At 39.6% G+C, this 17224-nt stretch overlaps 1 protein-coding gene across 1 annotated transcript in view; it reads right to left on the reverse strand.

Moving 5' to 3' along the window:
• CRB1 (crumbs cell polarity complex component 1) overlaps positions 1–17224 on the reverse strand; it is a 209622-nt gene that overhangs the window by 133639 nt on the left and 58759 nt on the right. The window contains exon 2 of the mRNA XM_047076412.1: positions 10633–11214. Within this exon, the coding sequence (XP_046932368.1) occupies positions 10633–11214 (582 nt within the window). The remainder of the gene's footprint in view (positions 1–10632; positions 11215–17224) is intronic.

A 17224-nucleotide genomic window follows, 5' to 3' on the forward strand; every position in this document is an offset into this window, starting at 1 on the left:
TCCTTTGTGAAGGTGCAGCCTTGGACGTTGGCAGACGCCTGGTTTTTCCCATAGAACACCATAGGGATCCAGCCTCTCCTGAACCTGGTCCTGGTCGGGCTCTGACCAGGGCTGGACGGGATTCCTGCTTGCTCCAGACAGCTGAAGTGGACCAATGTGCCCGATTAGCTCTCTGGCACCAAAGCCCCAGCAGCCAGGCCTATCCAGGTAGTAGGACCTCCTAGTATCTCTTGCTGGAGGACCAAGTATTAGTGCAATGAGGTGCACTAGCACTAGTTTCTATTACAGCTATAGATTTACGCTATATTTATGTCTCTTGTTGGAGGACCCCCCAGCAAGCCTGCCCGGCCTGGTCCTGGCAAGGCAGTCGAATTCCCCCAGATCTGCCTTCAAGGGGAACAGTCATCATTAGGTTGTTTAGGACGCGGAATTAGGCAGATGTCTATTTCCTACAAGAACCCGCTGTGGTGACCTGGCCTCTCCAGACCCAGGATGGCTTTCAGATCCCTGACCTCCCTGAACCGCACCCTTGGCAAGCCCAGTACATACCCTTTCAGCAAGTCTTGAACAGCCAGGACCCTCCAGGCCTGTGCAGCTAGGGCCTGGCGCCAACCACCTGCACATCCCCGGGGGGCACGGTTGCCCAAACCCTGTGAGTCACTCTGAGGCGGGGAGCTGCATATTAGCGACAGTCCTCATTGAGACGTGATAGGGACCCAGGCCTTTCCAAGAACCAAGGATCCCAGACGTCTTTCATCCCAGGGTATACTGGTGCCACCAAGCACGGCTTCAGACCTCGCGACATAACTGGCTTTTGGATGTCAGGGAACTTTCTGAAGGTGCAGGCTTGAACACTGGCAGATGCCTGGCTTTCCCCCAACATCCCAGGGCAGGGACTCTGCCTCTCCTGATCCGGGTCCTGGTCCAGAACGGAAACCGGGATGGGCGGGATTCCCGATTGCCCGGAGCGCGGAGCAGGTCCCGCATGCGCAGTTGGCTCTCTTCCAGAGACCCCAGAGGCCACGCCGGCAGCCCTCGCTTCCGGGATCTACTTGGGGGGATCCCCAGGCCTGCGCGCCCAGCCCGGCAAGGCAGTGGGGTCCCCCCACGTCTGCCTTTGGGGAAATAGGGCACCACTGTGGATGGCGGGGCTTGCAACTGGGCAGTTGCCTTGTGTCTCCACGACCCTCGAACTCTCTGTCTGTGGGCGCTGGTAATGGCAAGACACCCTGGTGCATTGTATGTAGTGTTTCTTTATGAATTAGTTTTATTAACTTGCCGTTAGAGACCTGGAAATCAATCTCTTCCGTTTCTATGGGCTTTACTTTCCCAGAGAGACCTCCCTGGAATAACCTCTGCCTTCAATCTTGACTTGTTTTTTGCTGCTTTTCTTAATTCCTGTCTTATTTGCCCTCTTGTCTGCTTCTATCAGCTGTGCAAGTTGAAAAATGTTCTTGGCACCATTTTAGCATTCCGATCTTTCTAGAAAAATCTTAGAGGCTAGAACTAGTTCTAGGACTAGAAAGACTGGCTCTTGTCTGTCAGCCCTAAGAGCAGAGAGTGGGGAGTGCATTCTTGTGCTTTTTGGTAGCAGTGATAATTTCAGGGGTAAGGTTGTCTGCGGAAATACTCTGCTTCCCCATGCCTGCCGCTTCTCCCAGCACTAACTCACCCTTTCTTCTTCTCCACACATTTTTTTTTTCTAAATCCACCTGGATGCTCTTCCTCCCACTTTACTCCTATCATAAATCTCAGAACATGTCAAAAGACATCATTTTATTTTAAAACACATCCCTGGGGTGCCTGGGTGGCTCAGTCGGTTGGGTATCCTACTTAGGGTCTCACGGTTCATGAGTTGGAGCCCCATATGGGTGAACCTGAGCCCTGCCCAGGATTCTCTCGGTCTCCCTCTCTCTCTGCCCCTCATGTGATTCTCTCTCTTTCTGCCCCTCGCTCACTGGCGCGCGCTCTCTCTCTCTCAAAAGTAAATAAATAAATAAAATATATTCCTAGTTAATATGCATGACTTCCTCAATAGTAGCCTATATTTAATATGTATGTATCTGTGTATTTTTAGTATGTAACATTGGTAAGATATATATAAAGCTTAATTAGGAGTAACTCATTTCAAAGTCTCCAAGATGCTATGTTTGAAAAACACTCTTACTTTTATAAATGGTTTCTATCTTGCTTAATTTTGAAGTTCCTTGGGATCATAATAGGAAAATCGTAATAGTTGCATTTTGTGCTAACTATGCCAATGTTCTACATTTCACACTTCTGTCATTATAATGTTTTAATCACAACAAATATCTTTCTTGTGCTTTTGTTTATTAGGATAATTGTCATTCCTGAATATTTGAAATGTTATAGTATTAATACATTCTTAACTTCTTGGTTTTATGATATGGTGGCTTCAGAAATTAAATCCTTGCCTACACATATGGCAACCTTCCCATTTAAACATGTAAATAGAGCACAGAGATTATGATCTCAGTTAATCTGTTACTGAGTATGGTTCTAATATATTCCAAAAAGAAAGCAATTCAGTATAAGAAAAGGATACCTATAAAAAGTATAGGTAAAGATTGTTAAACGCTAGCATTTATACTAGCAGCAATATTTGAAGATATTAAAATAGTGACAGCCCGCATTTTCATGGCTTCATAGTTTATGGGAAAACTTTCAGTAAATCATTTCATTGCCACCGTGACCCTGAGAGTTAGTTGATATTATGCCTGTATGTTAGAGTGAGGACCCAGAAGCTCAGAACTATTTATCAATATCAAAGCACTTTCTTAGAAACCACTAGAACACATCAAAGCTGGGACTGGGAGCCCTGTCTTCTGCTCTCAAATTCCACAGCCTTTCCACTACACCCATTCTTCATATTACTACATATATTTTGGCTCATCCCCTCCTCACTCAGACCCACACACCCACCCTGCTGATGGCTAGGAAATCACTAAGAGCAGTAGTCAGACAGAGGGGGTTTAAAATGGAGCACGCCATTCACAGCTACTCGCTAAACCACAAACCAGCCGTCAAAGCAAAGATGACAGAAGAGACATTCACCCCTTGTAAACCCTCTGCAGTCCTTCTCCCTTGCTCTTCAGCTCGTTCTTATTCATACAATAAAAGTACTAATAAAAGTAGTCAGAGGGCCGAAGTTTCAGTTGAACATCCTGAACGAAATGCATTGCTGCTCTGCTCTGCTCGTAGGCCACCTTTTCTGTGAAGATTTTCCTGATCCAAAGCAGCGTCATTGGCTCCTTTCTTTGTGCTGCGTCAGCATTCTGGTCAGAGAGCGATTGTAAGTTTTGTTTGCCTGCCTTCTCCCAGGGTAAACTGTGAGTATTTCGTCAGGGATAAATTTTGTCCTCGTCATTTTTATGTCTCCGTGGTCTGGCACAATGTCCAGTGCCAAGGAAGCATGTCCTGAATATTTGCTGAGTGAATAGTATTTGTTACTTTGTGCGCTCATTCAACAAACGCTTGTCGAAGCCAGAAACTTCATTTCTTCATAAAACTGTTTCAGATGGCTCTAGTTCTGAGCAAAAGCCAGAATACGTGTGAATTTTCTTTTATATGACACTACAGAAATGATCAGTTTCATCATTAAGAGCATATAGAAGAACAGTCATTTTCCTTTGATAACATGAAGATACAACCCATGAAATCCAAATGTTTTCTTTTGCCTGCTACCCATTATTTGCCTTTTGGGTGTGAAAGATATTTGTTATGAATATATATATTATGTGGTGAGTAAAATGTGAGGTATTTAGATAGATGCTCACAGAAACAATATTTAAGTGTCCTTTAAACTCAGGTCTTACAGCGGGGGAGCCTGGGTAGCTCAGCTGGTTAAGTGTCCGACTTCGGTTCAGGTCATGATCTCATGGTCTGTGAGTTTGAGCCCCGTGTCGGGCTCTGTGTTGACAGCTCAGAGCCTGGAGCCTGCTTTGGATTCTGTGTCTCCCTCTTTCTGCCCCTCCCTGGCTTGCTCTCTGTCTCTTTCTTTCTCTCTCAAAAATAAACATTAAAAAGATTTAAAAAAATTCATGTCTTACATATTGTATATCTTTATATAAATATGGACTGTTAATAATTATTCCCAATAAATTGACTTAAGTTCATCAAATGGTTTATTTGTTAACTTTGTAATCAGCAAAAACTTTCAATAATAATGGTAATCATAATGATAATAACAATTTTTCTCTTGAAAAAGCTTATATTTTATGATACACAATACTTTTATTTCCCCCAAATTATTTTCATCACCATTAAGTTATCTATATGAATTGTCATAGAAAAATGGTATTAAAAAAGTATTTAATTGATCAAAAATATATTTAGAGAAGATAGAACATTAAGCCTAGATTCAAATCTCCTCATTGCCTGAAATTCAAATTGTGCTTTTGATAAATGCTACTGTAATGGCAGGGTTAGTGCCAATGACTGTCAGAGTTCATACCTGTTAGTCTGTCAGAATGGATGAGGAATATTGGAGAAGGCACAGAGAAGAATATAAAAAGTTACTAATAGAAGAAGGTCTGATAGGAAATTATAAATGAGTAATTTATATGTAATTCAAAGGCGTAGAATAAGTTTCAAGTGTGCCTGTGAAAGACTGTATGAAAATATGGTTGATACAAACTACTGAGGAACACTGTTGTTGGAACTATTCTGAATAGACCTGTCCTGAATAATCTAGACCTCCCACCAGAGGGCAATAGAGAGCAGGTCAGGGAAGGTATGCTCACGTTTTCTTTGCATGATCATGATCCTTCTGTGTTCATTCCCATCTTAATTAAATGTTAAAGGGGGGAAAGGTGTTAACACTTGATACTTTTATTTTGTTCTTTCCCATGTAATAATAGTCCATTCACTTGGACTATTGTATTATTGGGCGCTCTGATGCTACCCTAACAACCCCCTTCAGTATATACTCAACATAACAAGGAGAGTGATTTTCTTAAAATGTAAGTCAAATCATTCCAGTCCTCTGCTCAAAACTATCCAACAACTTCCCATCTTATTAAGAACAAGAGAGAAAGTCCTTCCAGCCGCCCACAAGCCCCAATAGTCTGACCCTATTATGTCTTCTCCTTGCTCGCTCCATTCCTGTCACATCAGCTTCATTGCTGCTTGTCAGACTTTCCAGTACTCTTTACCTAAGGGCCTTCACATCTGCTGTTCCTCTGCCTGGATGCTATTCCACAAGACATTGGCTAACTCCCTTCCTTACCTATCTAGAATTTTATTCATGTGTAACCTTCTTAGTAGAGCCTTCCCTGGTCATTGTACCTGAAGTTCAGTTCCTAATTCCCCTTATTTGTTTTACTTTTCTCTACTGTGCTTATCACCACCTAACCTACTATGTATTTTATTTATTACTATTTTATACATGTCTGTCTCTTCCCTCTAAGATGGAAGAGGACTTTTTCATCACCTCTTTATTCTTATATTTACAGAGCCTATAACAATGCTTGGCACGTTGCAGGAACTCAATCTATATACACACCTGAGTGTATACGGGTGTCTGTATGTTTTGACAACATTAATGGCTGGGTGAATTCAACAGATACTTATTTATTTTTTATTCTTTTAATATTTATTTATTTTTGAGAGGGAGAGAGACAGAGTGTAAGCCAGGGAGGGGCAGAGAGAGAGGGAGACACAGAATCCGAAGCAGACTCCAGGCTCTGAGCCCAAAGCAGGGCTCGAAAACACGAACTGTGAGATCATGACCTGAGCTGAAGTCAGATGCTCAACCTATAAGCCGCCCAAGCGCCCCTCAACAGATACTTATTTTTATCCATATCATCTATCCAGGACTGTTACTAGCAAAAAATACTGCACACATACACACACACACAGACACCTTTGTGTTGTCACATGAAAATGCACATAATTGTCTACATCAGTGGTTTCTCAAAGTGTGGTCCCCAAACCAGCAGAAGATCAGCATCAGTATTGCATGGGAACTTGTTAAAAATGCACGGACCCCACCACAAATCTACTGAATCAGAAACTGTATTTTTAAACTTTATCTATTTATTTTTGATGGGGGTGGGCAGTGAGAGGGGCAGAGAGAAAGGGAGAGAGAATCCCAAGAAGGCTCTGCACTGTCAGCCTGGTGTGGGGCTCAATCCCAAGAACTGTGAGACCATGACCTGAGTTGAAATCAAGAGTCAGATGCTTAACTGACTGAACCACCCAGGTGCCCCAGAACCTGTATTATAATAAGCTCTCTGGGTGAGTCTGATGCATGCTAAAAGTTTGAGAACCACTGATAGAAATAAGTTTATTGAGCTGGAATAGGCAATTGGACTTTTAATGAATTCTTATTTTTCATGTTAGAGATTTCAAGTTTTGCTTGGATAAAATAAGCTTGGAAATATTCTGGCTTTAATAAATGCCAAGTGAGCCGTCTTCTTAGTGAGCCCTACACCTACCTTCCCATTCATCCTGCAGTCACTCTTCCTGGCCAGGTCCTAATGTCTTATCCCTGGTCTGGATGGGTTTCTAACTGAGTAGTCTCTCCATGTGCTAACTAGTCTTCTAACTAGTCTCCATACACTAACACATTTTCATGAATATAAAATGAATTTTTCGTATGTTGTCATCCTTGAAATAAAGATGCATCTTGCAATCAATAAGTAAATTTAATGGTGTTTTCTTATTTTCCAAAAGATTATTTTTGTGCCAAAGACCTATTTTTTAATGAAGGAAATAAGATATTTTCCCACACTGTTTTGCTTCATCATGCATCAGATTGGCCTGATCCTGCCCTCTTGTAGCCCCATTTTTCTCATGCTTCAGGCACCTTAACATGAAAACTGTTCATTTGTCAATCTGCTAATTTTAAGAAAGCCCTCAGTGAAACAACGGTACACTGCATAAACTTGAACTAAAAGCAGCTACGAGCTCATGTATTCTTTCCATTCAAAAAGTCTGCAGCTGCTTCCTTGCTGCTTAAGTTGGAGTTTTTGCTTATGCCTGGCATTTTCTCACCAGCTCTGCCTCTCTCTGAGCCTATTTCTGCAGTTCATGAATCACCACGTAGGAAGCACAGTGGCGTGCACAGAGAAGGATTCCCGCAGTGTGAACCCCCTCTCCGCGGGCTACTGCTCTTTTCCCTCTTCTCCCTCTCTCTGTCTTTTAAAATTTATTATGTTTTCTTACTTTGCTGCACTGAGGAGCACAGGCTTTTTCCTGTAAGCCAGGTTCTTTATGATCCTCTAAATTTGGATGTAGCACACGGCAGCTGGGTTATTATAGTAGTTTCCAGGATTCATTGGGAGGTCTGGGTTCAGGCAGAGCATCTAGGCATCCATGCTGATTACTAATAGTCTTCTTCCCTTCCCAACTCCAGCTTTTCCCTTGGTCCTAGAGACCTTCTTTGGGTTTCTCATTAATTGGCCTTGGTCCTATAGACCTTCTTTGGGTTCCTCATTCATTACCACAAACACTGGTCGCCATGGGATAGCGCTGAAGCAAAGCAAGCCTCCTTGTGGGTCTAAATGATGGGATATTGCAAGAAAAGTTTCTAAATTAAGTTCACATAAACCAAACTCCTGGCTCCCAGCCCTACCTATACATTAGAATCGTCAATTAAATTTGACTCTCTGAAGGTGGAATCTGAGCATCTTTGTTTCAGATCTCCCTGGGTAATAGCTAATGTCTAGTCAGGGCTGGGAACCACTGATGAGCTCCCAGAATGCAGGCTATTTTACTTGTGGAGATTGGTGATCAAGACGAAAATCACACCTTTGTGTCCGAATAAGCCTAACCAGCTAATATCAGACATAATTCTTACTGCCTGATGAGTCTGTCACTTAAACTCTGCAAGCAAGTTATATTTATGTCAACAGAGCTAAAATAATAAAAGTTAGTTGATTTCTTAGAGGGCAAGAGAAGAACGTAGTCAAATAGGGAACAACTCTCTTATACCAGGGTTTGGACAAGGGAGGTGACCTCATTGTGGGCTTTGAGCTAACGTTATGGTGAGAAAAAGGCATTCATTTTCATGGGGCCCAGCAGGGATACGATTTATCCACAGTATAAATTAATTCGTTGTAGAGTAAAATGTCTTATAATGGAATTTTACTATATTTCCCATTTGGAATATACTCTTGACATCTTTTATGCCTAAATTTATGCCACTGAAAGGATTCATTACAATCCAATTAATTGAAATGTAAAAAATAAAAACATACCTTGTAAAACATCATTTCTCAAGCTGTGTTTTGCCATTATGAGACTATTTAAGAACACTGTAGCTAAAATGGCTGAAACATTTCTTTGATCTCATGTCTGCTTCTTTCAGTCATTCGCAATATTGTACTAGCAGCAGGAAATAGAAGATACTATCTTAATTAAACCATAGTGGGTTTTAAATGTGTCCATTATAAACAAAAGCAATCCCACACCAGCCCCACAAAAGTTTATTTTTTTTAATCAAAATTTTTAAACATTGAAATTCAATTGCTGTAACTCAGTTTTAAAAAAATAGACATGATGATGTGGCATATAGATAAGGAGCTTTTCACGTATGAGTACTGTCTTATAACCCCCTTTACTGTTCCTCATAACTTTTAGCTTAGTACTGTAATTAAAGGCAATCAATAAAATAATTTTCCACTTAACACAGCATTCTACCAACAAAAGCATAGAGAAAGTAAACTCTTAATATGTTTACCTCAGTTTCATTACCACACAGGATGTCCAGAAATATATGGAAAAATTTAGAAAATTAAAACAATTCCGTAACAGTTTATTAAGCAGCCATTATTGGCTATGCTGGGCACTTTGGGAATAGTGCCTTCTCTTAATACAATGACTGACATATAATAAATACCCAAAAAGGACTGATGAGTTAAAGCATAAACATAATACATGACTTCTGTCCTTTAGGAAGTAATACTTCAGTGGGACGAGACAAAAACACAGATCTCTGAAGAACAGGACAAAGTTCACGAATAGAGGCGCAAACCACTACGGAAGTGATAAATAATTACTATTGAAGTTAAAAGTGTTATTTCAGCAGATGGTAAATCAGAAATGCTTCTTGAGTTAGGCGAGAGTCGAATGAAGTACTGAAAGTACAGAACGTCACAGAGTAGACACTGAATTGAGGGAGGGAGGGAGGGAAACCATTTGAACAGAAGATGAAGACAATTCAGGAAATGGAATGCTCTGGTGGAAGGAGGTGTGGAGATACGATTACAATGTAAGGGACAAATTGTGGAGGGTTTTTAATGAGACGTGAAAATTATTCTCGTGTGGTGGGAAGCTCTCAGGTTTCTTCAGAAGGGAATGGCACACTCGGATCTATTGTAGAAGGATGATTTCAGAGGCACTGTTCAGAACAACCTGGAGAAGGCAGAGGCTGGAAATAGAATCTAGGAGGTTGTATAGTAAGTATACACAAGATGATGAGGACATGAGCCAAGGTACTGGTAACAGAGTGGATAAGCTCAATTTGGAAGACATGTTGGATGTCCAGATAGATTTTGAATATTCGTTTTAGGTGAGGATTGAGGGAAAGGGAGCAAATTTCACGTCAGAGCAACTAGGGAAATGGCTATTTTATAAGAGATGTTTCCAGAATGTGTAATATTAGAAAAATGACATACTGGTATACATTTTGAAGAGAAATACTTTACAAATAATTATATTACTTAACATACATGGAAAAAGAATGACAAGAAAAAGAAGTAAGCGTGAAAGCGTTGAGAGAAGGCAAGTTGAAATTCAAGTACCATGGGAGGTTATAAAAGTGGCAAGCGATAAGGGAAATGTGGCATTAAAATGTGAAAAATGTCACAACGAGGTGAGTCAGGAAGCACAGGAAAGTGGCGAGCAGAAGTCAGAATGAATGAATGGGAGAAAGCATGGATTAGTGTAGAGAATCCAGAGAGTGAAACAGTGCATCAGAGATGGTCACCATGAAGAAATGACCTAAATGGGTAACTGGTTCTGGAGGATAGGGATCAGAGAAGGTAATAAATAACATGTAACCTTTTAGGGAATGAATGGTCAACTCGTTACTCTGTACTGAAATACCACCTCAACAGAAACTTGGTGAATAGCTATGAGGTACTATTATTTACTGTTTCCAAGAAATTAAACAAGAAGTGACTTCTTTATTAATAAAATTGTGGTTTAACTCATTTACCATATTACATCAGCCTTGCCATCACTGATCTGTTGATCACACCTTAGAACCCACTAACATGTATCCGTCCATGGCCTGCTTTCCCGGTTGGCTCCAATGTCAGGCTTTGGACATTAGCTGATAGGCACACTTTAGCTAAGACAAAAGGAATCTTCTCTTGACGAAACTTGAAGTGCCCTGACCTGGAAAGCTAGGCCTCATAGGGCCCACTAATTCTAGACTGAACTTCAGATTTAAATAATGTAAGGGCTCTGTTTAAAACGACAACAGTGACATCTGGCAAATGGTTAAGCCCAGTGGACTTTTAGTAGTCTAGGATGCTTTCTAATTCCTGCCAAGACCATATTCATAAACAAGCGGCTAAGACAAAAAGTCACCTCTGCTTCTGTCATATTAAAGAAAGGGAAAGCTGATTACGTCCTCTGGTATTCAAACGTGATAGCACTTACCAGAATAATCATGGGGGCAGATACAAGTGTATCTTCCTATCTCATTGAGGCATGTAGCTTCATTCTTGCAGGGATCTGAGACACATTCATCCACTTCCAGCTCACAGTGCCTGCCCTGATACCCTGGGACACAGAAGCAGGAATAGCCATCCATCCCATCCTGGCACACGGCTCCGTTGTGGCAAGGGCTGGAAGCACACGGATCATGACCCTTTTCACAGAATCTTCCAGCATATCCTTCTGGGCAGATGCAGACGGGGTGAACAGGGTCCTGATGGCAAACACCTCCGTGTTGGCAGGAGCTTGTGCCACAGAAAACAATGGCAGTTTCACAGGTTGTCCCACTAAAACCAGGAGGACATTTGCAGAGAAAGCTCCTTTCTCCTGGGGTATTCACACACGTGGCATTTCCTTGACAGGGATTGGAGAAGCATGGGTCTTTCGTGTTGTCACAGTCTTTGTCCAAATCAATCGCTGTGTCCGAACAGTGGCAACTGTTGTCCTTTGAAGTATTACTGCATGTAGAATTGTTTCGGCAAGAACTTGCAAGGCACCTGGTGTCATTTTTATTGCCAGAGGAATCTAGAAGGAAATAAAAGATGTCAAGATGTTTACAAATAAATGGCTGAGGGTAAAAATAAAGATCTTCTTTCTGCTTCCACGCATCTCAAAGAAACTCATTAATGAAATACAGTTGGCTGCATTCTAATGATGAGTTTTAGCAAATGATGTCCAATGATGAGGTCTTTCATTAATGATGGTTTGTCATATAGTTGGTAATGAGAAACAAAAGTAGCTGGTTTCAGATTCTTTGCTTTTCCTCCACTTCCCTTTCTTGGGGCCAAGTGAGCAATGGAATGCATTGAAGCAACTGTTAAGTTGTCTCACACACACACATTTTTGAAATTCACATTCTCCCGTGGAGCATCCTGGAATATACTGGGAAATGACGTACAAAATTGTCTCTGAATATATTGCCTAACTAAAACTAATATTCAAATGAATGACTCAGTTTATGACTGCTTTGTCACAGTTACCCTTTGTATTCTAAAAAGAAAAGCATAGGAAGATGAAAATACTAAAAGAGGATAGAAGGCCAACTATTTATTGAAGGCTTGCCAGGTATTTCACATATATTATTCTAACCCTCATAGCAACACAGTGTTACTATGTACAGTTTACAGATGACAGATTAAATAAATCCCTCTGCAAGGAAACAGATGTAGTCAAGTTCATGCACTTTTATTTTCCTATGGACTTGTGTTTTTATATGCGTCTCTGTTCTAGGGATACATTTTTTTGAAATTCTAATTGGAATAATAACCAACAGAAAAACAATAATTCTTTAATTTGTTGACAAACTCATTAGCTATGTATATGCATATAGGTTGTCCCCAAATATGCATAGATTATGATCACAGCATAGTTATTTTCTCAATCGTGTATACTGAGAAGCCTTATGATTTCTCAACTCAATTGTATTTTCCCATGAAACACTGTCTTGCATGTGGATTCATCTACTATATCATTCTCTTATTTTTACTTTCTTTCTCTCAGTATTGCTCGCAAATATAAGAGTGGCAACAGTACAGGCTTGTAATAAAAAAAAGTTACAAAACGGGGAGTTTGCTCTTAGGATATGAGACATAAATCAACTGTTGTTGGGAGAAAATAGTGTGCAAACTTTGAGAAATATGTAATGACAAATCTTTTCCCTCTCTTCCTGCAAAAGAAGAGGTGATTCTTGTAACCTGGTGTGGCCACAAGCAGGGTGATGAGAAGATACTTAAAAGAAATGATGGACTGGTGTGTCGTACAAGATTGAGAATATTTTCATAATTATCTTCTCTGGAGTCTTTCTGGCAGCCAACAATTTTCCTCCAGTGCCTACACATAGAAAGTTAACATATGCTTATAAGGGCACCTGGGTGGCTCAGTCAGTTGAGCGTCTGACTTCGGCTCAGGTCATGATCTCACCGTTGGTGAGTTTGAGCCCCACATTGGGCTCTGTGCAGACAGTTCAGAGCCTGGGGGCTTACTTCACATTCTGTGTCTCCCTGTCTCTCTGCCCTCCCCTGCTCTCACTCTGTCTCCATCTCTCTCTCAAAAATAAATAAACAGTGAAGAAGAAGAAGAAGAAGAAGAAGAAGAAGAAGAAGAAGAGAAAGAAAGAAAGAAAGAAAGAAAGAAAGAAAGAAAGAAAGAAAGAAAGAAAGAAATTAACATATGCTTATATATTATCAGGAGGGTTGATCAGAGAGCCAACATTTTCTACTCCCTATGAGAAAACTCAACTAATCATCCTTTTACTTTAGTTTTAGTCTTTTTGTTTTTTTCAGATGCTGGGTTTCCTATCACATCTTCAAATGCCATGTCTTAGCTGCAGTGTCACTTCCTGAGAACTTTCTCTGAACTCCTTTTCTAAATTTTGTTGTTTTATTTGCTATGTTACATATGCTGTTATTTTTTTCTGTATATGTTTGTTTTCTGTTTTCTTCATTAGAATGTTAGTTCTTTGGAGGAAAGGAGGAAACCTTGTCTGTATTTCCTGGGTCTGCAATATTACTCATCACGTAACATGTGTCCATACATATTGGAAGGAAGGGGGAACATGTCACAACCGAAACATGGAAGGGTGCTGTGAAATCACATGTGTCAGGGAAAGCATACCAGGAAAAGCCTCACTGAAGAAAAGGTACTTGAGATGGGTTTTTTTGTTTTTTTTTTTTAATGAATGCAAGGGGAGGAAAGATATTATTTGCACACAAAAGAACTAACGCATGAGGGGTATTGGCATTCTTGGCAATACTAAGAAAATTGTGAGAGGGTGTGGGGCAGGAAATGGGGAGGGATATGAAGAAATATTTAATAAGTTCAAACTTTTGGAAGCATTTAAAGTTCTTGTGTCCAAGCTGAAAAAACTCAGTTGAATACTCCAGCTGTCCTCTTAACTGCACCAGCAAGGGAAGGCATTGATGAAATTTGGTTTTCCATTTATTTTTGTTTTGTTTATTTTGTTAGTGGTGATGGTGATGCTGATGGTTGTTTCCTTCATTAATCATCAAGCATTATCACTGAAGCCATGAAATAAAGAATTAGTGTGGGAAGACAGAGAAGGAAATTGGCATTTATACCCAATGCCTTTCCAATGCAACTTTTAAAATAGATTTCTAACAATATTTGTGTAAAGCATTTTACAGATGGAAAGCTAAGCTTTGTAAGGACTAAGTCATTTGGATGGTGTCAAAGAGAGGAAGGATTTGAATCTCTGATTTGTTTGGTTCTAAAGTCCATTTCTTTTTGCTGTATTGTTTTGGAAGTTAGGATACTTACTGGGTAGGGTTTCTGATGTAAACATGATGATATTCGCATTAAGTGTTTTATTCTGTTCCTTTCCAAAATTCATGAAAGACATGAAGGGATAACAAATAAGCACATTGAAAAATACTCAACATTATTTGCCATCAGGGAAACAGAAATTAAAAACAGTATCACTACTTACCCACTAGAAAGAGCAAGTGGCAAAAATTGGCATTACTAGGTGCTCACAGGGTGTGGAAAAAATGGAAGTCTTATTCAAGTCCTCTCTGTCTCTCTGTCTCTGTCTCTGTCTCTGTCTCTCAGTAACTAATCATTCTTGCCTGTGTGTTACCAGTTATATTAGTGTTTTCAAATATTGGCCTTTGACTTTGTATAGTTTCTCCAGAAGATCTTGTTTTCTGTCCTAGATTTCTGCTTTTACATTTTTATTTTCTTAATTCTACTAAGAATTAAGCAGTTTAGCTTGTTATTTACTTTTTCAGGCATTCTTTCTAATTTATTAATTTAAGACAAAATTTCTGTGTAAGCACCGCTTTACTGCATTTCGTGTGATTTCTTTTCAATGTTATTCAAATAAAAATATTTTCCGATTTTCATGGTGATTTCTTTCTTCTTTGAACTATGGAAAATCTGTAAAACTCAATTATATCAAATTGCTAACTGTGTTATTCAGAACTTCTATAACGTTGGGGCTTTTTCTGCTTCTCTTCGTTGAGACTGATGCATTGAAATCTCTGACAGTGAATATGAATTTTTCTATTTCTCATTTTAGTTCTGACAGTTTTCACTTCTATATTCTGAAACTATATTCCTGTGTCATAGAAATTTAACATGGTTACATTGTCCTGCTGGCTTGACCCTCATAGGCATAAAATATCCTTTTTATCTTTAGTAATGCATCATACCTTAAAAGACTATTTTTACTGTTGTTGTACTGCTCTATCAGTCACATATCTCATATGTGGCTGGAGGGAATACAAAATGGCATAGCCACTTTGGAAAAAAGTTTCAACGTGTCTTATTAATTTAAACATACACTTATTCAGGAATCCCACACCTAGGTATTTCCCCCAAGAAAATGAACACATAATATCCACACAAAACCTTGCTTGCAAAATTCATAGCAGCTTTATTCATAATGGCTGACACTGGAAAAACCCCAAATGTTCATCAGTTGGTAAGTAAATTTTAATATATCACACATTGGACTACTACTCAGGAATAAAATGGGCAAATTACTGACCCAGTGAACAACATGGAGGAATCTCTAAAGTATTACGTTAATTAAGAGAAACCAGACACAAAGACTATCTGCTGGATGATTCAATTTTATGAGACATTTAGACATTTTAGAGAAGGCAAAGTTATAAGGATGGAAAGCAGCTCAGTGGTCACCAGGGAATGGAGGTGGGTGAAGGAAACTAATTGTAAAGAGTTTCTGTGGAAACATTCTATATCATGATTGTAGTAATAGCTATTGACCATATGTGTTTGCCACTGAAATTGGGTGAATTTTATTGTATGTAAATTATACCTCAATAAATAACACATAGAAACAGTCCTAGGGGAAACAAAAAAGGACAAGGAGGAATGAAATCGTCATACTCACAAGATCCAGAAGGAAGGTTGAGGGGACAGCAATAAATACACATATACATACACTCATACATATAAGTGGAAGCTCGTCTGTAGATGGATGAGTTGGAATAGACTTAGTATACCAGAATAAGCAAATCCCAGGTGAGAGAATCCCAGAAGCAAGCCAGTTGATGCTGCGGAACCCCAGAAAGTTTCAGGAATTAGGGGTTCCAAGTACTCAAGTGGTGCTGAAAATGGGAAGGTTGTTTGGAAAACTTACCAAAAGTACAGTTAGATTCCCATGTTCCATCTTTCATCCCAGGAAACTACATGACTGCCCTTCCCCCATGAAGGCGATTCAAAGCCAAAGGCACAAGTGCTGGTGATGTGGGAGTGGCTGGCTCTGGTCTGATAAAAAGGGGGGGAAGTGAATATCTACATACAGAATTGTGAGACCCTCCCCATCCTCATTTCTAATTCAGTTCTAAAAATGCCAGCAGCCAGATTTACTCCCTAAGCAGGAAATAATTATTTCTCTTGATGAGCCCAAAAGAAAATACTTACAGATATTGGTATTGGGTGTCCCCATTGAAATGAGCCAGGCCAATCACTCTAGAATAAATTTAGTAAGCTAGAAAGTCCTGTAACATGAAATAAAAGAACTTTCCAATAGCTCTTTTTAAACAAATACATATATGAGTATATGTAAAGTGTATATATGCATATAGGGAATTGCTATCCTTTAATTATACTTTAAATGTTATTACAATTATACTTTAAATAATGATAAACAAACATCCTTGTATCCACTAATCAGCTTAAGAAACAGTAGTACCTCTTTATTTAATATAAACATATTTTTATGAGATTACCAGATGGAGAAAACCCTTTAAGATAAAACACTAAGAACAGAACACACACAAAAAAAAATATTTTTTAAGTAAATTGGATGAGACAAAGACAATTTAGGGAGTGGACAAAAAATCATGAAACTTTGAGGTTTAACATATTCAAAGAGTTAAGTGAGGATATTGCGGCAATGAAATAAGTATAGGAAGTTATTAGAATAAACTTCTAGATAACAAAAGAGGTCTTTACAATTAAAAATACAGTAGTAGAAATGAAAAATCCAGTTGAGTTACTTGAAAGGTAATTTTGAGGAAAATCTACCAGATGCTGGAAAAAAAATACTTACAGATTGGAAAGGGGAGGTAGAAGCAACAGGGAACCAGAGAGCGACTCAAGGAGGAGTTTCAAAATAAGAGAACAGGGGTGCCTGGGTGGCTCAGTCGGCTGAGCATCCGACTTCGGCACAGGCCATGATCTCACAGTTCGTGGGTTCGAGCTCAGAGCCTGGAGCCTGCTTCAGAGTCTGTCTCCCTCTCTCTCTGCCTTCCCCTGCTTGTGCCTTATCTCTCTATCTCTCAAAAATAAACATTAAAAATATTAAAAAAGAAAAACAAAATAAGAGAAGAAAGGAAATGGGGTGGGAGGGGGAAGGAGGCAAGGAGAGGAGGGAGAAGGAATTTAAAATTATGCCAGAAATACAGAAATTGTTGCCATAATTAAAAACAGGTGTATAGATTTAAAGTTTCTACTAAGTGCTGTAGGAAAATAATTTTTAAAAAATCCACAGCAAACCTCATCATTTTTCTGAGGTGGAACAGAGAATAACTCATTTACAAAGCATCAG

This window comes from Lynx rufus, unplaced genomic scaffold, assembly GCF_022079265.1.
Source record: "Lynx rufus isolate CCGP_SWC_20201006 ecotype Redwood Valley unplaced genomic scaffold, mLynRuf1.p SCAF_15, whole genome shotgun sequence".
Taxonomy (NCBI): domain Eukaryota; kingdom Metazoa; phylum Chordata; class Mammalia; order Carnivora; family Felidae; genus Lynx; species Lynx rufus.